Source organism: Rattus rattus, chromosome 6 (genome assembly GCF_011064425.1).
Source record: "Rattus rattus isolate New Zealand chromosome 6, Rrattus_CSIRO_v1, whole genome shotgun sequence".
Lineage (NCBI taxonomy): Eukaryota > Metazoa > Chordata > Mammalia > Rodentia > Muridae > Rattus > Rattus rattus.
In genome coordinates, this window is record NC_046159.1 from 13,492,626 (window position 1) to 13,518,103 (window position 25,478).

The 25,478-nt window shown below is 44.1% G+C and overlaps 1 protein-coding gene across 3 annotated transcripts in view; it reads left to right on the plus strand.

Moving 5' to 3' along the window:
* Positions 1-25,478, plus strand: part of Grin2b (glutamate ionotropic receptor NMDA type subunit 2B) — a 503,512-nt gene that overhangs the window by 225,059 nt on the left and 252,975 nt on the right. For all 3 annotated transcript variants that reach the window (XM_032905525.1, XM_032905523.1, XM_032905524.1), the window contains exon 3: positions 15,960-16,558. In XM_032905525.1, coding sequence (XP_032761416.1) covers positions 15,960-16,558 — 599 coding nt within the window. The remainder of the gene's footprint in view (positions 1-15,959; positions 16,559-25,478) is intronic.

The window sequence follows — 25,478 nt, forward strand, 5'->3', positions numbered from 1 at the left end:
TATGATTTTTTTTTATACCTGAATGAAATTCTATTGTAAATGTACTTCATTTTGCTTTTGTTTGTCATCTGTTAATGACTATATATGTGGTTCCATTTCCCACCTATTGTGCATGGTGCAATAGTAAATAGAGAAATACGTGGATATACTGGCCATCGGTGAACTTAGATTCCTTCTGGAAAATACGTAGGAGGGATATAGCTGGGTCATAGGGTGATTCTAATTCTAATTTTGGGGGGGGAAAGTTTCATAGTATTTCCACAGTGACTACATCAGTACACAGGGTTCACATTTCTTTAATGGGAACTCTTTTGGCAATTCTTATCTAGATAATTCTGATCATCTTGCCATCCTTGAGGAATACAGAAATATGAATAAACCGTTTCCAAATGAGCCAAAGATATCGTTCCTCTTTTCTCTGAATTTGCAAATTGAGCCTTTTACTACCTGTGTTGAAAAATCGTTATGTATGTCAACAGGTAGACTATGCCGTGCGTCTTTCATTATTCCAAGCATCTCCTGGGCAGATTGTGCTGTTAGTATGTAAAGGGAGAAGGTTGTGCTAGATCACTACTGAATTTACCATCATTATTAATTACTATGATTATATAGCAAGTTTAGCATTATTTTTGGAGACAGTCTTGCTGGGTAGCCTTGGCTGGCCCACTAGTCACTAGAAAGCCCACGTTGAGCTTTAACTCATGAGAATCCTCCCTGAGTCTCACCAGGATACCAGGGTTCCAGGCAGGCACCGGCACATCTGGCATCAGCCCATGATCTTTCAGTTCTTTTGGCCAAGAATCAAATTTTAAAAATTGATCTTTGCTTAATGAGTAAGAAAACAGGAAGCATAGCCATTATATTTCTTTAACAAAGAGGCAGGCAGCTTGGAGAACTGATAGTTTTTAGGGATCCATCTACACATTGTTAAGTGGCTGGAGCACAGGGAGTAGTACATTGACTGGGAGGAGAATTTGGCATCAGGCTGCTTTTGCAAGTTGCCTAGATATAAATTTGCAACTTAAGTCACCTCTGTGCAGCATTTAAATAAATGGTTGATCTGCTGGCCAGCGTGTCTAATTAAAAGGTATTGTATGTCCAGAGGGAAAGGCCAGCAGAAGGGAGTCCAATATGTGGGAGAAGGAGAAAAGACTAGGCGCGAATGTTCCCCTAGAAGGACAAAAAGAGACTAGAAATGGTCACCCGCAGCTTCTCTGAAGGAATGCTGAAATGAAATCCTAACAAAACCAATTTGCAATCATTCAATGGATAGAAACCTTTTATCCGGGAGCCTGACTTCATAATGGACACGTTCTGTCATACTAATCTAATCTTCGGAGATGAGAATGAAAGTCCGGGAAGATCAAGGGAGAAGAGTTATGTGTAATTCATTTAGGCTGTAGATATGATTTGGATATATTGCGATGTGCTACGTCCGTCCTCCTCCACCTTCCGTGTGCGATAGCAGACACCTGAGCGTCACTGTCTATCTGAGGACAGCTGGAAGGCTACGTTCAAGGCCCCTGGCCGCAGTCTGGCACTTGGGTGTCAGTGCACACACATGGGTGTTGTTTGCTCAGTGTACCGACTGGTGGGAAAGATGGCCATTTTTTTAAGGTATATAGAGAGAAGATTTAAAATGATAGCTGTCCAGGGTCAGTCGGCAAACCTCTTGCCATGAAACCATGGGTCCCTAGCACCCATGTGAAATGGCTGCGTACATCCATAACTCCAGCTCTGGTTGGCTGGTGGGTGGGGAGAAGAGAAGCGGTTCTCTGAAGCTCAGTGGTCGGTTAGTCTAGCCTGATTGGAGAGTGCCAGGCTCAGTAAGAGACCGTGTATCAAAAATTAAGGTGGAAAGGGACTGAGAAAGACACCATAAATCAACCTCCGGCCTCCACACACAGCACACATGCAAACTCACAGGAACACCACACACACACACACACACACACACACACACACACACACACACACACACACCCCACGCACACAGTATAGCTATCCACATACTCCTTAGGACATTTAAAACTAACATTATCGCTTAAATTCGATACACTTACTTTGTGTAAGTCATTGTTATCTTCCCCATACTCACCGGAGACTGAGGACATGTGCTTCAGTTTTACCTCCCATAGCATGTAATAAATATCTGGTTGATTGGCCAGTGGTAACGTTTTAAAGAACTGGTTCTATGACCGTGCAACAAAAGAATGCTACCAAGGCCATTGCTAGCTGACAGAGGTGTGTGTGTGTGGGGAGGGGGTAAAGCTTAGGGAGGTGGCAAAACTTGCTATATAGTGCCATATAGGTTAGATCCTTACTACATGATGGGCCATTCACAACTGAAGTAAGACTGTTTCCATAGTTGGCTTAGATGGGAGCTTCCTAGGTGATCACAGGAAGTTCTAGCACATGTGTGCCGCAGTGGTTACGTGTACAAGCACCCTGAACTGGAGCCGTCTAGATTCTCTCCTGCCAGCAACCTTAACGAGTCATTTAAGGTTCCAAAGCTCATTGTCTCGATCGGTAAGAAAGAGAAAGTAAGGAGGCTCATTACACAGGGGTATGAGAATTAATTTGCATAACGCTTAGACAGCATAGAACATTCTCCGAGCAGCTCAATAAAAATCGTTATAAGAACTGTAAGAAATTATCTGCGCATGAGGTCATATTCTTGCAATCCTAGCACCCAGGAAGAGAAGTTGGGAGAACAAAGGGTTCAAGGCTAGCCTTCGCTTCATGTGGAATTCAAGACCAGCACGGGTACAAAGAAACCTTTACTTAAAAACTGAGAGAACAACAGAGTCTTAAGAAATGGAAAAAAAAAGATGGTTGCCTGTGTTCAGGAAGAAGGCAGAGTGTGTTTAATAGTAATCATTGTGTATGGGAAATGGCAAACCATGACCCATTTGGGCACTTATCTGATTGAAGTTTTTTTTACCGCTGTTCTGTGCCTTCACAAAAGAGGCTGTGAGAATGAAAGAACTTAATATTCAGCATGATGGAGCTGAGATAGACACGGGACATATTTCTGCTGAGCTCACTGGTCTATGCATCTGGAGGAAATGATGAAAAAATGTAAAGACTTAGAAAACAATCTAGTGGCATCTCATACATTTTTTCCTCATTTTCTTAACCATGGCCTTACTCAGTGCCGGACACTGACTACTTAGGCCATTCTGTATACATATTTATGTATACACTATATATATATATGTATATATATATAGATAGATAGATATAGATATAGATATAGGTATAGGTATAGGTATAGGTATAGGTATAGGTATAGGTATAGGTATAGGTATAGGTATAGGTATAGATATAGATATAGATATAGATATAGATATAGATATAGATATAGATATAGATTTGGCTGCCTCAGCTCACAGGCTGAAGCAGTACCAAAGCTCTATGGAAACGCTATTGCTGAGGCACGAGGAGGCTTTGGTCTGGTTAATCAGCACAGACCAGTGTCCATGGCTAGTTGGTGTCAGCCTGATGACCCCAGGTGAGAGGCAATATCATGTGAGCCCCAAACTTGTCTGCTGATTCATCTGTGGTCAGAGACCCAACTGTGAGGGCACAGATTAGCAATTAGTGAACTCCAGTCAGTATCTAATTATAATGCTGATTGTCTGCTCAAGGGAGCTTTGAAAGCAGTGGACAATAAAACAAATTCCATGTCTCTCTGTTTGAAATAACAATTGCTATTTTCTTTTCTCTTCTCTCATTCACTCTTTCTTTTTTCCATCCTTCTTTTCTTTCTTCTTTCTTTCCTTGCTCCCTCCTTCCCTTCTTTCTTCCCTCCATCCCTTCTTCTTTGTCCATCCCTTCCTTTCCTTCCTCCTTCCCTCCCTCCTTTCCTCCTTTCTTCCTTCCTCTCTATCCCTCCCTTTCTCTTTCTTTTCTTTTCTTCTCCCCCTTGACCCTCACCCTCTCCCTTTTTCCATCCCCACGCCATTTTGCAGTTACATCTGTAGATTTGTAATATGGAGACAAGAATACAGGGTCCCAGCGTGGAGGGCTTGCTTATCGACTCCTCAGAGACTCCTATTATGTTCTCTGAACAAATGTTTGCAGAGGGATATGCTACGATGCATCCCTTATTCCTTCAGCCCACGCAGCTTGTTGAGTCTACTGTCTGTATACCCATCCGGAGTCTCTGTATCCTTCATGTAGATTCCCATATATTTTGAGTGGTAGAAGGACAGATTTCTTGAAGTGTAGGCCAAGGGTGGACTTGTGCATGATGATGGTGCATTCTCAGGTCACCAGTCAGTATCTGATTGTAATTAGAGACCACGAATGGCAAAATGGCTCTTGATTTTTCTTGTCATATTCTTTGGTAGGAGCCATTCTGCTGAGCCCAAGTTGAAATGGTTGTGTGTGTGTGTGTGTGTGTGTGTGTGTGTGTGTGTGTGTGTTGTATGTAAGTGGAGGGTAAAGGAGAATCCTGGGTGTTATTCCTTGGATAGCATTAATCCTTTTGCTTGCATAAGAAGTTCATTCCCTGGCGTGGAGTTTGCACAGTAGGGTGGAGTGGATGGTACTGAGTCTTTTCCCTAGCACGGGGATTACAAGTGTGCAGCCCCACTCCACAGGGTTTCTTTTGTACTTGAACATTTGGGATCAGAATCAGATGCTCTGGCATTCAAAGTGAGAATGTTACCAACTGGGCTATGTCCCGTCCTGCCTTTTTCTTTTGAAGACCGCTTTGCCTTAGTAAGAGTATTCAGTGAATTGTTATGAAGTGGGGAAATGCTGGATATTACTGAAGATAGTTTAAAAACAATTTTCAGTGGGCCTGGAGAGCCAGCTCAGTAATTAAGAATATTTAATGCGCTTGCAGGGTTTGTTTCCCAGCTCCTATATGCAACCTCACAACCTTGGTAACTATTTCTAGGGAGCCCAGTGCCTTCTTCAGTCCTCCACAGTCACTGTTCACATGTGCTGCACACATAAACACACAAGCCAAACACATGCATGTGTCAGTGGTGTCTGTGTTAAATAAAGTAAAAATGAGTAAACCTTTACAATTTTTATTGAAATAAAAATATATGAACTATTCTTTTATTTGTTGAATTTTTAATTCCAGGAAAGATTAGACTAACTTTGTTATTTTCCTTCAGAGACTACTGATGCTGTTCCAATCTCTTGCCCGTCTCCCAGCATCAAGCAGAGAAATGATAGTGTTTCAGTTCCTCTGGGTCCCAAGGGGACAATGAACACGTGGTTTACAATGAGGGTTTTCCGATGACGAGTTGCTATGTGCATGAGGTCACAGTAGCAAAGGGGAAACCAGGAGGTTGGCAGGCTCTATAACGGCAAGTCAGAAAGGACAAACTAAGACATAAAGAATGACGTTGTTTCAAGCTAATTCTGCAGTATTCCAAATCAGATACCCCTTTGTATGGATGGATAGGTGGGGACGCCCTTTTCTAAGTCTGTGGAGCAGAGTGTGTGACTAGCAGGTAGTTTGTGCAGGGCGGAGAGCTGCCCTCTGCCTGGCCCACATTTCCTGCTTGTGTACTCAGGTAACCATTCCCATTAGAGTTAAGTGGACAGACAATAAAGAATAAAGAGTTAGGAATGTGGAACCCAGCTGTGTTTGTTTGTTGATGTATTTACTCCTTTTGGGACTGGGTTTTGTCATGTCACAATGACCTCAAACTCACGATCTCACACCATCAGCCTTCCAGCTGCTGGGTGGGATGCTAAGCTTGTTTTGTTTTTAAACATCTTTCTTTCAAATTTAAAAACGACACTTATTTATTTATGTATGTATACAATACATATTTATTTAGTGTTTGTGTGTATGCATGTGCACATGTATGTGTGTTCTGTGGCGTACCTGTGAAGGTCGGAGAACGAGTCAGCAGAGTTGGTCTTCTCTCTCCACTGTACGAGTCCCAGGGCTCAAACTCACGTTGCCCAGCTTAGTGACAAATGTCTTTACCTTGAGCCATCTCACTGGTCCAAGGGACTGGGAACCCTCAAGGATTTGGTTTTCAGTGCTAGCTTCTGCTAAGAGTGAGCCATCAAAAGCTCCGGCTACTTCTGCCAGAAGAAAGCGGTTTCCCATTTAAAGCAAAAAGCAGTAACAACAAACGTTCAGAGAAACTCGTGTGCAGTTAATCCAACACAGATGCCAAACATGAGATGCCATTCTGCGCCACTGCAGACCATGCTATCTACAGAGCTGAACAATAGATTCAGGGAGAGTGCGAGAGGTCCTTTATACCCAACTGTGACACCCTGCCTGTCCCAGGGCAGCTCACCCAGCTCTCAGCATCCCGTAAGATCAGGTGACCCCCGACGTCATTCAGACTAGTGTGGGTGTATAGCCAGGAGTCTTCAAAAGCCACAATTCAATGCGGGCACAGTGGCGTTAGTAACTTGGTAGGTATGACAAGACCAGGAGCTAGAGCTGAGAGAGAGAAATAGGAAGCATCTGTAGCTGTGAGGAACTGGGTGTAGGCAGGTTGTCAGCAACTGTGCAAAGTAGAGCTCTTCATCTGAGGAAACTGGAATAAAAACCAGGACACGAAGAAGAGACATAGTCCATTGGGCTGGGTGCATGCACATGGTAGGCACACAGGAAAACCGGTCCAGTCTTGATGGCTGAGAATATCCAGCCACACTCACGTGTAGGCAGGTTTAGAAGAAGGTGTTGTGAGGGTGGTTCCGGGCCAGTCTGAGTTTAGATAACAGCAGGCAGCTACCTGATGCTCGGGGCTCTAAGTCCTGTAAGTGAGGCAGGGGTAGGCAGGCTCTGCCAAGTGTTGCTGGTATTAAAACGACAACACCAATAAACCTAAAACATCTTTCTTTGTGCCATGCCATTGTCATTTCTAAAGCAATTCAAAATGCTTGTTTCCCTTAAGACACATGACCAGCTTGGGTTTAATGATGTAAATAAACTTTCAGACATTTTGATTGTGAATACCTGTACTTCAATCTATTTTCCAAACCAGAGACACAGGGAAATCAATCGCTGATGTTTAGTGAGGAAAAGAAAAAAAAAACTTTCTCAATGAGACATAGTCAATGAACTTCTTGTTGAATTTAGCCATTGGAGACGACTTGTTAATTGGTGCTGAATAAATGTGGCTGATCCACATTCAAGGGTCAGCCATGCCTTGTGGCTCTGCTCTCTCCGTGTGGATCAACCAGGGGACAAAGAATGCCTTGTTTCCCAGGATCTTAAAGAGACCCATAGGGACAAGTACAGTGACTGCATCCAGAGCCAGGGCTTTCTTACGTGTTGGCCACACAGGAGGCAGAGGCACTCACAGCTTAATCAAATAGAAAGGTGGAAAACCTTTCTATTCTTCGGGGCCTTGTCCCCTCCACTCCCCACTGTGGCAACGTGATGTTCCGATCAAACATGCACAAGGAGCTGGGAATGGCAATTTGTTTGAGACAAACGTCGACATATTTACTCTGAAAAATGTCGCTTGTACGTCAGGGATCTCATTGGATTGTACTTAACCCCGGTCCTTAGCAGCAGTCATGAATTCAGAGATGCTGCCTGCTTGGCCTAAGTTAAATGAAGAGATTTTTGATAGCCTAAAAGTTTGCAGTTTAGTGTTTTATATTTATTAAGAGGGGTTTTGTTCCCTCTTGGCAATGAGGTTTTGGTTTTATGGTAACTGTCTTTTTCTCCTGTTTATGCCTATCTCTACACTGGGATAAATATGGAACACATTCGATTTCATATTGATTTGTCTAAATAAATTGAGTCTGATTTTTGATAACTTTACTATTTAATCAACGTCAGTTTAATATTTTACACTGTATTTTTTTTTTTTGCCCACCTTATTTCTTAAACTTCTTGTCTTCTCCAGCACTCTATCCCACTCCTCATCTGTTCAAAAGTACACCGATTGCCTCAGAGCGAAGAGGCCTCAAAAGCATCTAAGCTAGGGTGGGCTGAGGTTGGGAGGGGAGAGAGGTATAGAGGATGGGGAGGGGCTGCGGGGAGGATGCAATAGGGGTAGATTTGATCAAAACACATTAGATGCATGTGTGAAACTCTCAATTAAAAAACTACATCTCATCCATCGCGGAGCCTGGTTCTTGCCGAGGCTCGTCAGCCTGCTCTTTTATAGAAAAAGAGGCCTCTTAACGAAACTACAGCCCATCAGAGAACTGTTTTGATCTGTGGAAATGGAGTAGGCCAGAGAGAGGAATTTTAATTTAAGATGAAATGTAATAGGCTTGTTAAGGTTTTGACAGTCCTGGTACATCGCAGAGCAGGACCACATGCCTGCAGTTCTCTTCCTGTTTTCCAGCTTCCGGCTCTGACTTCAGGGCAGGAGCTCAGTCAGTATCTGAGTAGGGGTGGGAGTTTGCAGTCTCCCCCTCTTATTCCTCCTGGGCTTCTTCTTGGTATATAACTCTCCGAGGCCTAGAGTGGGAGGAACCGGGAAGACGTTCTCAAAGCAAATATCTTCAAGGTGGTTTCTAGTTTACATTTAGGGGGTCACAAAACCGAGAATGCCAATCAGGAAGGAGAATGGGACAAAATTCCAGAAGGGGGTAAACTTGTCTTTGGAAGAAAAAAGAAAGCACTCTGGCTTGCGGAAGGGATTTAATTACCCAGAGTGGCTCTTAAAGGAACCCAACCAAGCTGCTGGGGTTTTTGTGTGTGGACCGTTCGATGTTCAGTGTTCTTCTTCATGTGCAGGGCTTTAAAGAAAGCCAGTCTGGCATGTTACAGGTGGGAAACCTCCAGAGTCTCAACCCAGAAGCTTCTGTTCTATACTTCACTTGAGGCATTTCCAGCTGATGGTAAAATTGGGGGAGATCAGATGTCCCTCATCTTAGGTAGCCAACTCCAGCCTTAGTGATCTGAAGAGAAATGGTAGCATGGTCTGCAGAGCTGGTGATCACTTGCCGTCCAGGTAGAGAAAAGGCTTCCCTTTAATATGGAAGAAACGATGCTATCCCTTGTGTAACCTCTACATTGCTGTAAATGTAGAAGAAATGCAAAAGGATACCAGGAATTCTCGTAGCCTGGGTTTTTGTCCCTCCATTTTATTCTTTCTCTCAAATCGGGTGGGCTGAAGAGTTGTCAGTGAAAGGCTAGCAGATCTAAACTTTCAGAGACTTGGGGTTCTCTCAAAGGAAACCCTCTAAGACTATTGGTGAGGATGGAAATTAGTGTAGTACCTGTGGAAACCCATGCAAAGGCTCCTTAGAAAACTAAAACTAGAACCGCCCTGATCCATTTCTGCTACCCCGGTGTATGCAAAGCCACAGGAATCTCAAGTAAGAGAGGGGCAGCTGAGTACCCATGACTGTTGTCACTTAGTCGGTTGTTGGAACCAGCCTGCATGCCCTGAAGAAGCATGAGATGTCACATAGTGAAATGAACCTGGGTGCCATCGTGTGACACAAGCTAAGCCAGACTCAGAAAGATAAGGGCCATGTGCTCCCTCTTTCCTATGGAATCCTGATGAAAGTATATAATGGGCCATGGAAATCAAAGAGGGCCGATTTGGGGAAGGAAAGGGATAGGGAGGGGTGGAGACTGAGATTCGAAAGGGTGGCCATAAGTCAAGGATATGGTGCATATGAGTACCAATATCAATGAAAACCATTACTCTGTAAAATTAATACACACTAATTAAAATTTTAAGGACAAATGACCTGGGGAGAACAGAAGAAGAAATTTTTGTTTGTTTTGATATAAAATGATTCAAATGCTCTATATTATGAAGTCCTAAGGCTTCAATATCAAAAGATATTAAGATAGTAAAAATGTACTCAAGAATGTAAGCTCACAATAGATTCGAGAATTGTGTGCTTACAGCATCTGAGAAAGCAAGATTTTCTTTATTTACTTACTTGTGTGTGTATGTATGTGAGTGTGTTTGTGTGAGTGTGTGTGTGTGAGTGTGTGTGTGTTGTATGCGTGTGCCAGCAAACAAGTATTTTGTCTACTGAGCCACCTCCCTGGCTAGAGAAGGCAAGATTTTAGCAGAAAGATACATGTGTTAACCCCACAGATACCTGGGAAGCTGGAGAGTTTCAGGTGGAGAGCACAGAGGTGGGGTATGAGGACTTTGGGTGTGATGGACAAGGAGATCCCAAATCAAGTGGCTTGGCTGTTTCATTTAGTGAATAAGGAAGCCATGAAGGGCTGGGGCAGAAGTCATCATGATTGATCTGTGTTCTAGAAGAATCACCCTGCTTCTTTATGAAGCAGGCTAAAGCAGAAGTGGCTGGGCCATTTAGCAGCTTTTATGGTGATAGGGTAGAGGGGGTCATTTTCAGTTCCTAGGAGACAGTTGACTGCACATTGACCTTGGACTTGGACTGTCAAGGTCACCTCTGCCTTTTCCAAGAGGAGCTTCAGTTGAGCGGTGCTGGAAGCCAGGAGTCAGGTTTAGAAAGAAAAAGAGGAAGGGAATTAGAGGAGGTGTGCAAAGATAAGGTGCTCAAAGTTTTCAGCATGGGAGTGTGTTAAAGTGCTGGTTGTACTCTCTGCCACCATGACTGCTCTCCTCTCCTTAGAGTGCAGTTTGCATGTAACATTTTAGGCACAGCCTATTTTCATGGTGATGATTTGCACTGTCATCGTGGAAATAGGAAATTTAACAATGTCATTAAGGTATTTTCTGTCAACTTTCCACCCATTAAATCAAGTTTCTTTGTAACAATATTGAATACACAGTGCCCCCCCCCCATGTGCTGTTCAGAGTTTTAGAGATAAATAAAGACATTTGAGGGTAGGGAGAGGAGCCAGTCAGGAAGGAACCTGTTTGAGGACCTGGGTTTGAGTACCCACTCTTGTAGAACTCTGGGCATGGCCAAAAGGGACATGGCTGAAGTTAGGTAGATTACTGGAGCAGCTTAGCTGGTCTAGACAATCAGTGAGCCTTGCCATGACCAAGACAACTATATAAAGCAATTATTTGGCAGGTACTTGTGGTTTCAGATGTTTGATCCATTAGCATCATGGCAGGAAGCATGGCGGCATGAGGGCAGACAAGTGGAGCAGTAGCTGAGAGCTGCATTCTGATCCATAGGCCGAGAGAGAATCATGGAGAGAAGGTGCAGTGAGCAGGCAGGCAGGCGGATAGAATCTGGGCTTGGCATGGGCTTTTGAAACCTCAAAGCCAACCTCCAGTGACATACTGCTTTCAACAAGGCCACACCTCCTAATCCTTCTAATCCTTTCAAGTAATCCCACTCCTTGGCTTGGTGACCAAGCATGCAATGGTATTAGCTTGCTGGGCCATTGTCATTCAGACTACCATGGGAAGGTGACCAGATACCACTGGCCTCTATACATATGAGGAGATAGACTCATGTGCACTATCAAAGGAACAATCCATGATCTAGGTCTTAAAGGGGAGAATGAAGTTAGATAGAGCACTAGAAAGGAACCCTCTCATTCATATAAGAATGAAGCTCCTGTTTCTTAGGGTGATAGAGAGCTCATTACCTTCTGAGGCTCATTCCATTAAGAAATATAACTACTACCAATGCATTTCCGATGTTCAGCTAACCCCTCTTCACCCTATGTTAAAATATTTCTTTTTTATTGTTACTTATGGGTTGTGTGTGTGTGTGTGTGTGTGTGTGTGTGTGTGTGTGTATCTACATGGGTGTGCTTGTTTATACATGGGTATATAAAGTCCAGAGCTCCCCATTTGGAGCTTCCTTTAACACTCTTATATTATGAGAGAGGATCTCTTACTGTACATGACACTTACAGATTAGCAAAATTGGCTGTCCAGTGAACTCCAGGGACCTGCCTGTCTCTTATACCACTGAGCTAGGGTTACAGCTAGGTGCAACTCTGCTCAGGATGTTTTTTTAAAGCCTGGGTCCTGGAGATCCAAACTCAGGTCCTTCATGCTGGTATGGCAGGCACTTAACCAATTGAGCCATCCTCCCAGCCCCTCTGTTCATACCTTTCAGACACCTCTCTCCATGTTTATAAGAGAGGGTAAGTGGAGTCAGGTTCCATGCAAAGCGGGCTGGGTGTGAAGGCAGGGTGAGCTTGATGAAGGAAGGACCTTGACATCAACATCAAGAAAGGGGAAACTAGTCTGAGCAGAAGGGGAGATATGGGTGATGTGGTTGTAATGGACACTCTACTAACCTTGAAGGGAATTCAGAAGCTAGACAGACCCTTCAGAGCTGCCTGAATTTAGAGAAAATGGATCAGGACTTTCTAACATCTTGACAGCCAATCATGCAGGGCTCTGTATCCAAAGAAAAGATATAGTCTTAGACAAATGGCTTCTTTCATCTGGTGTATCTGCTGGGGGCTGGGTATTGAGATGGCATCTATGGCCAGGGGCAGTGTGGTCATTGGGATACTTATTTCTTTAATTCAGAAGTGGATCAGTAGGGGATCTGGAGATCTGGATGATGAAAAACATCTTGTGCTCCTAATTCTTTAGGCAAGTGTTTTCTGAGGCAGGTAATGGGATGAAAAACATACTTCTTTTTATTTCTTCTTATTAGCAAATAAACATTGCAACATCAATGTAATGAAAGCAAGGCATAAAGGTTGTAGACTGATGGCGTCTAATGTACAATTCTACCTCCCCTGTGCTAATTGCTCATCTCGGTTAAGGCAGCCTTTTATGCAGGGAGACTTTCAAGATGCTCTTAAGGCAAGTACAAGTGCATTCATGCAATAAATTTGGTTGGGAATTTTCACTGGAGGGAGGTGGCTTTTCCAAGGACCCCTGAGTGTCAATATTTTGTAATAGCATTAGAAGATAAAAATGTTCACGGGGGAATGACAGTGAGCTGCAAACAGAATTATGTCTCTGTCCTTCATCTCGATCACCAGTGGGTGATCGTAGCGCATGCTGGGTGCCTGCAAAGATAGATGTGTGGCCACCAGTGCTTTCCACTCGGTGCACATGCGAAGATTACGGTTTGATTCGTGGCAGAGGCCGTGATTTGCAAAACCTGTCACCATTTGCAACTTAGAGTTAGCTCAAAGCTTTGTTGGAAAAAAAAAAGAGCTATTCTATTCCTGACCGCGGTATACCAGACATCAACTAAATAAACAACACTATACTCCTCATTATACAGAAAACCTTTGCCCAAGCCATAACTCTGTCTCTTGATTTCTACTTGGCTTCAGCAAACTTGGTTTGGGGGCAGATAAAATGGCTGTAGAATGCAGACGCATTGAAAGGGAGACCTGGCAATGCTCAATGGGTAGGGTGAGCATGCTGAGGGCTGTATAGAAAAGGGGTTGTATATAATCATGACATTTGAAGGTGTGCTCAGAATGCAGTAGGGGTGTGATACAACCATGTAAAATTTCTTTTATGTAGATTAGTTTTCTTTGCAGAATGACCAGGCAGTGTCTTTATGAGTTCATTTTTAACTGTGGGGGGAGGCATTAGGAGAAGACGAGAAGAAGAGAGGGTCAAGTTGCTGTTTAGCAGGTTTTTTCATTCTTTAAGTTCAATCTCATTAACATTGACCATCTGAGATAGACAACAATGAGTGTTTCCCAAAGCTGATTCTTGCTGTGCATTTGAGCCAATTATGGCCTCACCATATGTGGGGCTTCATGTGCATTCAAGAGTCTCCTTGTGATTAAATTCTGTTCACCCATCACAGAACAGGTTGATTTATTTTATTTGCAATTGAGATTTCCTTCTCCCTAAGTCCTGTACATCTTAAAGTATATTGAAAGCATTTTCACTTTGCGTAACCGTTGGGCTTGTGGAAACTCACCGGATGAGATTTCCCATTTGAGAATCTTCAAGACCATGTTTACAAGAAAATCAAGCAGATATCTCCTTCGAGCAGCGTCTATTTGAGATGAGTTGTTCTGTCAATGGGCTTTCTTTCCTATCTTTTTTCCCTTGTGGTTCTCTGCAGGTCCCTGACAAGTGTTGGAATAATTAAGCTTCATTGTCTTGGATACCCACTTGTCTTAGTCATTTTAAGCTGCTATAAAAAAATGTCATAAAAGAAATAGCTTATCAACAACACAAGTTTGGTTTTCATAGTTCTGAAGGCTGAGAAGTCCAAGATCGTCGCACTAGCAGATTTTGTGTCTAGTGAAGATTCTCTCTTCGGTTTGTAGAGGTAGCTTCTCTGTGTGTCCACTCAAGGTGGAAGGGTCAAGGCAGCTCTCTGGAGTCTCCTCTAAAAGGACATTAATCCCATGTCTGAGATCTTGGCCTATAAGACCTACCATCTCTCAAAGGACAACATATCCTACTACCTTCACCCTGAGGTTAGAGAATTTATTAACAGGAAGGAACAACACTTAGTCCACATCACAACCATAACCTTCAGTGGAAGACTGGCTGCTTTTACCTGAAGAACAATTCTTGTGTCAAAGAAGAAATCCAGGAGCAGGGTCTAGCCAAAGTCTGGAATGGGCATACATCCTGCCATTAATTATTCTAATCTAAAATAATTCCCTTTCTTCTTCCTATCTATTGTTGCTGCTTCATCTTCCCTACATTTTTTACTTCTGTGGCCTTTTGGGGGCTCATCTCTGTCTGTATGTTTAAGCCCAGTAGACACAGGCATGGAAAGCAACATGACTCCATTAGCAGGAAGACTCACCCCCAAGTGGGTAGACATTTCTTCTACTCTGGGTAGGCTGGGGTCAATGTGAACAGTCCAAGCATGAGAAGCACACATTACTCTGGCAAAGCTGAGGGAATGGCAGCTCTCACTGCCTCACTGGGGTCTTGATATACAAGTAGGGTATTCCCTAGCCTGTATTTTTTCGATAGCTGTCATTCAAGAAATACTTGGCTGTTTCTTGGCTATTCATTCCTGGGCTAAGAAATCGCTCTATCATTTTTGCTTAAAGGCCCAATTTCTTGGTCTCTTGTAACTGTATGTTAAAGCCTGGGTTGTTTGGGGGTTGGAGTAGGAAATGTCCCTTGAAGAGACACAATTGTGTTAGCCTAGACTATTTCAAAATGGACAGGGGCTCTCAGATGTGAGGAGAGGACATAGATTAAGAGAAGTGACACCATTACCAGGAACAAATCAGGGGGAAATGGACGGAGAGAGGACAAGGCTGAGAGGGTATTCATTTTGTGGTTTCAGATTCTCGTAGCTATATGGTAGAGCCAAAATACAGGTCTTGACATCTCAAAGCAGCAGGTAAAATGCAGCTTAAAATGAGAGAAATTGAAAATGGCTTCTCCCTCGAAGGGAAAGGGAGAAAAACATGTTCAGAATTATCTGTGTATGCATGTACAGGTGTAGGTATGTGTTTGCATGTCTATGTGTGCATATGCATGTATGTGCTTGTGTGCTACACAGATCATCTAAGCATTGTATGGGTTAGAAAGCAAGCCCTCTCCTGTAGGTTGCTCTAAAATCAAGCACAGCCACATAAACAGTCTAGCTACTAGTATTTTAATGTGCGGCTTAGAGGCACAGTTTGAGCCTCTCTCTAAGTTGTATGTCTTATTATCAGAATAACCATTAGAGGATAAGCTAGAGGATGTGGGCAAGCCTGGCATGGAGATACAAACCTGTCATTTCTACTATTCAGAAGCCCAAAGCAGGAGGATTCCAAGCACAAAGTCTCCTGAGACTATAGAGTGAGTAGAGTGAGCTCAATTCCATCTTGGGAAGCCTAGTGAGAACCCAGATCATTTTTTAATGGACAGCGAGGTGGGGCAGTGAATATACAGGCTCAGTGGTAAAGCATAGTGTATGAGACCTTGGCTTCATTCTCCAGTACTATAGGGGCTGTGTTACTAACAGTGCCGCCATGTTATCACTGGTGTCCAGAGGGTATGTTGTCGATGAGTGTACTTAACACCAAAATTAAAAATTCAAAAACATCTTTTACTACTGAAAATTTTGAAAATAAAAAATAATCTATGAGAAAAAAATGAGCATGAACTTTTATATCTGGTTGATTCATAATACCTGTGGCTCTCTGTTTGATTTTTCTGTTTCTTCCCTTTTTTCTTGAAAAGGATGAGTCCTCCATGTTCTTCCAGTTTGGCCCGTCTATCGAACAGCAAGCTTCCGTCATGCTCAACATCATGGAAGAGTATGACTGGTACATCTTTTCCATCGTCACCACCTACTTCCCCGGCTACCAGGACTTTGTGAACAAGATCCGCAGTACCATCGAGAACAGCTTCGTGGGCTGGGAGCTCGAGGAAGTCCTCCTGCTAGACATGTCTCTGGACGACGGCGACTCTAAGATTCAGAATCAGCTGAAGAAGCTCCAAAGCCCCATCATTCTCCTTTATTGCACGAAGGAGGAAGCCACCTACATTTTTGAAGTAGCTAACTCAGTTGGGCTGACTGGCTACGGCTACACGTGGATTGTGCCGAGTCTGGTGGCCGGGGATACGGACACGGTGCCTTCAGAGTTCCCCACGGGGCTTATCTCTGTGTCTTATGATGAGTGGGACTATGGCCTTCCTGCCAGAGTGAGAGATGGAATTGCCATCATCACCACTGCTGCCTCGGACATGCTGTCCGAACACAGTTTCATCCCTGAGCCCAAGAGCAGTTGCTACAACACCCACGAGAAGAGGATCTACCAGTCTAACATGTTGAATAGGTGAGTGCAGAACCGTACTGCATGAGCACGTGGTGGGGATCAGGGGAAAGTCTCAAAGGCCGCCGGGCTTGGAGTTGGACCAAAGGCAGGACCAGGAAAAGGCTGTTCAGGATGGCAGCAGACTCAAGGCTGGCTTTGAAATGGTGCTTGGTCATGGTGGGGGGAACATTTTGTGTTCTTATTCTAATAAATAGGAAATCATTTGGTAGACAAAGTCCTGGGTTCTATCCCCACACTTGATGTGGAGGTATACATCTGCAATCCAAGCTCACAGTAGGGCAGGAGGATCAGAAGTTCAAAGCTGTCATCTGCATGCAACTAGGGCAGCCTGGGGCATGCAAACCCCTATATCCCCCAACTCATGCATATATACACACACATGCACATATACAAACTCACATACACATGTGCACACATGTAAACATACACACTCACATATACACATGCATATATACAGGAAAGCAGGTCTCATTTGCTGAGTACCTACTATGTGCTAAATGTTGCTGTAAGAGTTTTCATATTAATCTCTTAATCCTATTAGTCAGGTTCTTAAAAAATCATTTCCATTTTATACTATATGAAAAGAAGTCTTAAAGGCATAGATCATCTACAATCAAACTATGAGTAGATCATTTGGGACAGAGCCCAGGCTTCTATGATCCCTAAGTATTTGATCACCTCATCCAGTAGACTTTGAAGAAGCAAAAAGAGGAAGTAGAGAAAAGCCTCTATGACTGTATTAACTTATGAAATGTTCTTCCCTTAAAGAAATAGACATGGCCTCCTTACCTTTCTCCTCAGCTGTCTGTCTTCATGAGTCAGGAGATGCACCATTTAGTCCAGTCTGTAGCAAGGCCAAGACTGTTTCAGTACCCCTCCCCCTTTTGCTCTGAGAAAACACTAGAAGGAAACAATTTAAAGGAAGGGAGACATCTTGGCCTGTGGGTTCAGAGTCATCAGTTCCTGATTGACAGGCTCTGTGGCTTCTGACCCATAATGAGGGAGGTGGACACACGGTGGAGAGAATATGGTGGGGAAGGCAGTTTACCTCATAGTATGCACAAACCAGAGAGAAACAGGAGGATACCAGATGCATCCTTCAAAATTTTGCCCCCTGTCACTTAATTCAGAACCCACCTTCCAAAGTTCTTACCGCCTCCTAAAATGGTTCCATCTGGGCACCAGGCATTGATCACGTGAGCCCCAGGGGAGGATGCTTCCCATTCAGACTTGACCTGTGCCCCTGACCTCACCTCATTTGAGGCAACCATGACTGGTCTACTCCCTTCTGGAAGTTGATTGACAACATGAGGGGATCTTATCACACTCCTCTGTAGTTTTGTGTTTTTGTAAAACCGCTCTGTATGTAGGTTGTATAAATCCAAACAAAACAGAACACAAAGAAGAAAATTAAAATGATCTGAATTATACATGGTTCAACTAACCATATATAATTAAGTTTGGAATCACCCTCGATATCTTGCTACACATCTATATCTATGTAGATTTAAATGTATACTTTTGCACAAGTAGAGCTGTGGCCTGCGTTCAATAACTGACTTTCTTTTGTGCAACAGCATGCTTTGAACACATCCATGTAAAGATTTATTCATGAACTATTCAAATAAGACATAAAGAATGTTCTCCAGAAACCCTGCATCCGCAGGTACCTGCCTCCTAGGTTCTGAAATGCTGGAGTGTAGCCTGAGAAAGTTAAAACACTTTTGGTCAAGGTTGACATGAGTTAGCCGTGTTTAATCTCTGGAGGGCAGTTGATCTATAGTCTCTAATCAAAGCTTTTAATCTCGAGTTAAAATGGAAAGCAGCTTTATTGGCTGTTATTTCTGAACAAATGGCCACTGACTCAATACATGCATATTCTCTGAGTTTACATCTCTGGCCACACCCTAGCCCCAGGCTCATAACTCATCCCCCCCTCCCCTTTTTAGATACTAGGAATTGAACCTAGGGCCCTGTGTGTGTGTTAGTCAAGTGCTATACCACTGAGCTATAGCCTCGATTCCCCCTCTTCCCCTCCCCCTACACGCCTTTTGTATTTTATTTAACCTTGATTCAGGGTCTGACCAAGTTGCCTAGACTGGCTTTGAACTCCCTCTGTAGCCCAGACAGCCCTTGAACTTGTAGTTGTCCACAGCCGCCTCCTTGGTAGCTGTACCACCGGGCCTGGCTCCCGGCTTGTGTTTTAAACCAGGTAAGATATTTCTTTTAATACCGTGGGCACTGGGAAATCGAGTCTCCATATCTGAACTGTTCCAACCAATTTCCCAAATTCCTGACCACATTTATCCTATTGGAGATGGGTCCTACTAGAGGATTAAGGAAATTAAAATTCCCAAGATCTCCTTGGCCCGTTGTGTCCCTAATATCTCACAGCCAGTGCACTGTTCTCCATGTGTTCAAGTCTCAGCCTCTCTGGGACCCTCCTCTTTCCCACTACACCCCAGCCCATCCTCTTCCCTATGGTGCTGCAAGCCTCCTGACTGCTCTGCCTGTACCAGGCTCTGCCTCTTTGAAATCCATGCTGCAACCAGAGTGATCTACAACCGAACGTGATTTCATCGCCTGCCTGCTTAATGCTTTCCAGTAGCTTTTTTATTGCTGCTCTAATAAAGAAGAGTCTCCTTAATATGCTTTATAAAGTTTTACACAGCATGGGCTCTGCCTGTCTCTGCAAAACCGTCTCATGGCTTTGCTCCCTCCAACATGACCTTCCTGAAGCACTGAACACACTTTAGTTTGTGTGTGTGTGTGTGTGTGTGTGTGTGTGTGTGTGTGTGTGTGTGTGTATGTTTTAAATACACTAGGGTTTCTCTCGCTTGCAACTCCCTTTCTGTCATTGTGTCTCATCATGCACCCCAGGCTGGAACATGTAGTGTAGACCAGGGATGATGATTTAAACTCCTGACCACCCTGCCTCCGTGCTAGTATTACAGGTATACACCACAGCATCCAGCTTATGTATGTGTGGTGCTGGCGATCAAGTTCAGGGCTTTAAACACGCTACGCAAGCACACTGCCAACAGAGGTACATCTTTAGCCCTTCTAGCACGCCCTTTGCTACCAGCAAACACAAGCAGATGCTCCTTCGCTTGCCCTGTGCTAGACATTGCTAGGCCTCCGTTTGTCTTGACTGGCACTCTGAAGCTACTTCTAAGCCTTGGACTGACAGTCCCCATTACAGGAGTTCACTAAATCTAATGCTTTCCTAATTAAGGTGCCTTCCAAAAATGCTCTGTGAGAGCGAGCAGCAGCCTTCTGTCCTTCCTGTCTCGGTCTCCCTGTCCTTATCCTAACACAGTGTGTGACAGGACACAGGAAAGGATATGAGGGAGGTCCTTCAGGACTCAGTGCATGTCCACTCCGCAGGGGTGGGGGTCAACCTGCATTGCTGCTCTCTCTGAGGTGGGAAACCTTCCTGTTGAGTCTGTTCCACAGACCTGTGCACTTGTCTGTTATTTTTAGTGTTCCATTCAAATCTGATTCACGTCAGCCTCCCAAGTATTTGCTGATTAAAACCAAAGCCAAAGTCCAAGGACTACTGAGACCAAAACATCTGTCAAACAGCACAAATCAAGGGAAGGGAACGTTAAGCCCATAAACGCAGTTCAAGCCTGCCTGCTTGCCTGCTTTTCTCTTAAACCTCCCCCCCAGGGTAAGCGGCAACCTTCAGGTATATTATTTCAGGCTTAGCTTATCTTACACCAGAGTGTAAATGTCACCTCTGGAGCCAGGGCTCCTATCCACACATCCGCGAGATCACCATTAGTTTAACCTTTGTTCAATGTCTCTTGGGTCTGAGAGGCCCTGTGAGGTCCACCTAGGAGGTAGCTCTCCCCCACTCTCCTTCACACTCTTTCCTTATATTTAAGTCGAGATGAGCGCATATCACTCTACAGGACAGATAACTCTGAGCTAGGGGCATGCTACCTGTTTGAGGTCAACTTGGGCTACATAGTGGGTTTCAGATTAGCCTGTACTATAAGAAGACCTTGTCTCAAAAGAACATTTACCCCCACCCTCACAAGAATATCAACAGGCTAAGCCTCAGATGCCCGTCCCATTGTCTCAGGTGACCAGAAGCAGTGAGGCAGGGGCTACAGAGTGTTGACTGTTCACAGTGGTGCAGGCTCCAGGGAGGAGGGAGAACAGAGCTGCCAGGGTTCCCCATCACTGGATGTCTACAGTGTGTTGCTCAGCTGGTAGCTTCTGCACGTTCTTCGCTGCTTCTCTACCTGGTGGATGTGCTCTCTCACCTCAGTTCCTGATATCCCTCCCCCTCAGTGTCTACCTGACACCAATTCCTGGGCTCTGCTCCTCCCTCTCATTCCCACCTTTCCTCCTCTCCATCTTCTGCCCTTCCCCTCTCCTGTCAAGCGCTGTTTTGGGTCCTTTTTTGGCTCCAATCTGCAGCCTCTGCTGGGGATATTTTAGTAGGTTATTTTAAGCAAGCTCAGAAAGGCTTGGGTTAACTAGCTGGGACTTCTAAAGTGGTCTCCCCAGGCCTGGGGTACTGTCACCAGGCATGGACTTCTGGAGACCTCCCTGGGATTCAATTAGGCACTCTTTGTCTAGGCGATTCTCACTCTCTGAAATAAGACTCGCCCCCTCACCAGAGCTCTGGTCTCCCAGGGTCACTCTTTTAAATAACAACCCGGGCAGCTGCATTATTTAGGCACAGCGGGGCATCTCTGCAAATAAAATAGCTGCGGAGGACTGGCTGGTTTCTGAGAAAGAAGGTCCCTTTGGCAGGCTGTCCCTTTCCTCAATCCAGCCCAGAAAGGTAGGCTCCTCTGGAGAATTCCAAGAGTGGCCCAGACACCAGAGGACATTAGGAATGGGAACCGGAAAGGGGCTTCTCTTACTCCCAAGTTCTGTCCTCTCAGAAACATTAAGAGGAGATTGAGCTCTTATGTCCACTGGATCATGGCTTTCTTCTCACATGTGCCAAGTTCCTCTAGCATGACTCCAGGAACCAGAATATGAGATTATATGAAGAACCAAGGAGGTGGCTCGTCCAGTAAAGTGCAAATTTGCATCCTTACCCTGCATGAGGAAGACCAGACATGGTGATGTCTGCCTATAATCTTAACTCTGGAAAGGCAGAGACAAGAGAACCCTCGTGGCTTATGGGCCAATCAATTATGTCAAATCACTGAGTCCCAGATCCAGTAAGAGACCCTATCAAAAAAAAAAAAAGGAACTTAACAAGTGACTGAGTGAGGAAGACAACTGATGTTGATCTCTGGGCTCTACACATGCGTATAAGTATGTTCATACATGCCTGTACATACAAGCACATATGCATGCACATGTATACACACACACACACACACACACACACACACACACCACATCATACACACAGGGGAGGGGCTTAGAGGAGGATTGATGAACTTGAATCTCAAAGACAGATACGTACTTATGATTCACTAGTTTAGCAACCCAAGGATGTTTTTAAAAAATGACCCTCAGAGAGGACCCTTGCATAATTTCAGATCATTATCATATAAATGGTATGTATTTCAAGTCTCATTTTAAACCTTGAAGCTTCACTAGCAGGAAATCTGGTGATTTTTTCTGGGGAGGCTCTAGGTTGGTTAGAGAGCTTCGGTATTCTCTCTCTCTCTCTCTCTCTCCCTCTCTTTCTCACTCCCTCCCTCCCTCCCTCCCTCCCTCCCTCCCTCTCTCCCTATTCTCTCCATCCATCTACCATCTACCTGCCTAAGGACACATACCGACTAAGTAAATGCAGTGGTTCATGTCTTTACTTCCAGAAGTCAGGAAGGTGAAAGATTGCTGTGGACAACCGAGTCTGTCTAGTGAGACCCTGTCTCAAAAATCACAAGTGACACAAACAAGGGAACAAAACAGAGCCCAGTGAACGCTGACCTCTGGATAAATAAGGGATGTAAGGTTTGCTGTAAGTCCATCTCACATGCAGCACATCTACATCTACAGAAATAATATTTGTCATTCACATGAAATTCAAGTTTAACGAGGCTCTGGTCCTTTTACTTGCTAATCTGAGCACTCTAATTTGTACATTAATAAGAACTAATTTACTTTGGAACCGTGTCACATCCATTTACGCCTTATTAGTAAATGCAGTACAATGTCCTGCCACAGAGCAGGGCATGCTGAGAGGGATTTATTCCAACTGGGAACTTCATTTAATGGAAAGAGCTGGAGAATTTCTTGTGGCTCAGGAAGGGTCCTCTACAGAGAAACACCTACAAACCTTTTGATACCAGACCTTCTGAAATATTTCGTAGAAAGAGACTAGCTCCATTGTCAGCTAGGGAGATGATTGTAAGGTACTAGTAGGCACAGGTCTACATTTCTTCCCTTACCCGTCCTAGGGAGAGTTCATGGCTATATTCCTTTTCAAGGTGCAGGCTAATACTCTGTTGAGTCCTTTCTGTCACTAGAGTGATGTCACACCTGCCATGTACTTCTGAGTTCTTTTAAAATCCCAAGAACCTGGTGCTTCTGCTCTCTCCTCTCAGCAGCGGATGGAACTTGGAGGAAGAGCAGATGCTACTTGAGAGAGATGGATCTTAATATAGCCGTCCTCTTATGAATCTTGCCTAACGATCGCCCATCCCCCCACCCCAGTGTCTTCAGTGTTCCTATTCCATGCTGGTTTTGCACTCTCCCTACATTCTTCCTTCTCAGTGAATGACCCCATCTCAAAAAGATCGGACTCTTCCCAGCATGGCCATGGAGGAATGGGGAATAGAGATACGAAGAAAGGTGCATTGTTAGGTCCTTATTAACTAAGCCGAAATGAACATAATCTTCCTGCAACCTTGAGGCCATTGCCTGGGCTTTGGAAGCACTGTGTCAGCTGGCTGCTCTCATGGGATGCCCACTTGACTCTCTTGGCCTGGAAAATGCTGGGAGCTTAAGAAATAAACAAAGAATTAAAGCCATTAGATTTACATAGAATGAGCACGAGCTGATTGGTCATTTCCATCTGAGTTGCTATTAAATGTTCACTGAGCACCAAGCGTAGGCAGGTTTGCAGTAAGGCAAACATATGTATTCAGTTTATATACCTAATCCAATCCACTTGTTAACCAGGTGAAAGCTATGTGAACGGGTAGCTGTGAGTGGAGGAGCTGCTGTAGTGGTCCTTACCTTGTCAGACAAAGCCACTACAGATCTAAAGAAAGTCCTTTCATATAAACTGTTTTGGAAAGCAAAAGGCACCTGTGTATACTGGAAGAGAGATTCTATCCCTTATTTATCCAGAGGTCAGCGTTCACTGGGCTCTGTTTTGTTCCCTTGTTTGTGTCACTTGTGATTTTTGAGACAGGGTCTCACTAGACAGACTCGGTTGTCTACAGCAATCTTTCACCTTCCTGACTTCTGGAAGTAAAGACATGAACCACTGCACTTATTTAGTCTGTATGTGTTGTTAGGCAGGTAGATGGTAGATGGATGGAGAGAATAAGAAAAGGGAAAGGAGGGAGAGAAGAGAGAGAGAGAGAGAGAGAGAGAGAGAGAGAAGAGCTGAAGTGGCTTTTAGAGGGCATGTAAACTGAAGGACCTACTAACTATACTAAAGGACGTATTCAATGCTTATATTGCAAGCATAACAAAGCAGATATGAAGAATAATCAGATGTGAGGATTTTTTAAATTATTGTTTCCTCTAGTCTACTTTCCCTAATATTGTATAAACAAATTATTACTCCGGTCAACTGATTTTTTTATTAATTAATTAAATTAATTATCTGATTTCACGTGTGTCTCTATGTGGGTATATGCGTGAGTGTAGGTACCCACGGGAGCCAGAAGAGGGCGTCAGATCCTTTGGAGCTGGAGTTCCAGGAGGCTGTGCGCCTGCAGACATGGATGCTAGGAACCAAGCTCCAGTCCTGTGAAGTAGAAGGAAGTGCTCTTAAGCACTAAGTAGTCTCTCCAACCCCAACTGATGGGGTTTTTCCTCATAGGTATTCACCAATGCTCAATGTTGAGACACTTACATAATTATTTCTTTGATAATTATTTTATTCCGTGTCTGATTTGCAAGATTCAAAATTTGGCCATGGCATAGGTGGAACTTTTTCTCTTCCTTCTCCACTTCTTGCCTTCCTTCCGTCCTTTCTGGTTGTCTAAAAAGTGACACATAAGAGGATCAGAGTGAAGAGGAAGGTGAGGAAGACAAGCGTTACTGAAGCAAGGACACTGCACACCCGCAGGGAGATATAGTGGCCCCCTGCCTATGGGAGGGAATAGAATCCCCTTAGAGGGGAAAAACCAGAACCAGAGAAGCATTAAGTTGATCTCATGTGGCAGAAGAGATTCCCTTTCTGAAAGCAAGGTTTGGAACCAGTGATATGGGTTAAGACGAAAGGTATCCTAGTCACATTGAAATACAGTAGTCACTGGCCAGGCAATAAGCAGAATCACCTTATTCAACTTTTGAAAAAGTTCAGACACAAATGCTGTCAAGAGACATCCACTGATCACCATGTTTAAAAGTGTAACCTGTCCTTCTCACTCTTCCAACTGCCCCCTGTCCATGTGTACTGCTCTATTTCCCTCTATGACACTCAACAGACTACCTAACTACAGTTTGTCTTTAAAGATTTTCCTAACTTTCTCTTTCCGGTCCATTTCAGTCTCCGAATGTTTTGTCTTAAATTGATGCTCACGCCTAGAATAGATGATAAGCGGGTAGTCGGTGAATGCACATTAGGTTAGAATGAACAAAGATAGGAAGCATCATTTGGAGAGAGAGGGGGGGGGGAAGGGAATGAGAGAAGGAAAGAGAAAGGCGGAGGGGAAGGGAAGAGGGGGGGAGGAGGAGGAGAGGGAAAGCACAAATAGCAAAATAGCTGGCCTCGAACTTACTGTGTAGAACAGGCTGCCCTCAAACTCACAGTGATCCA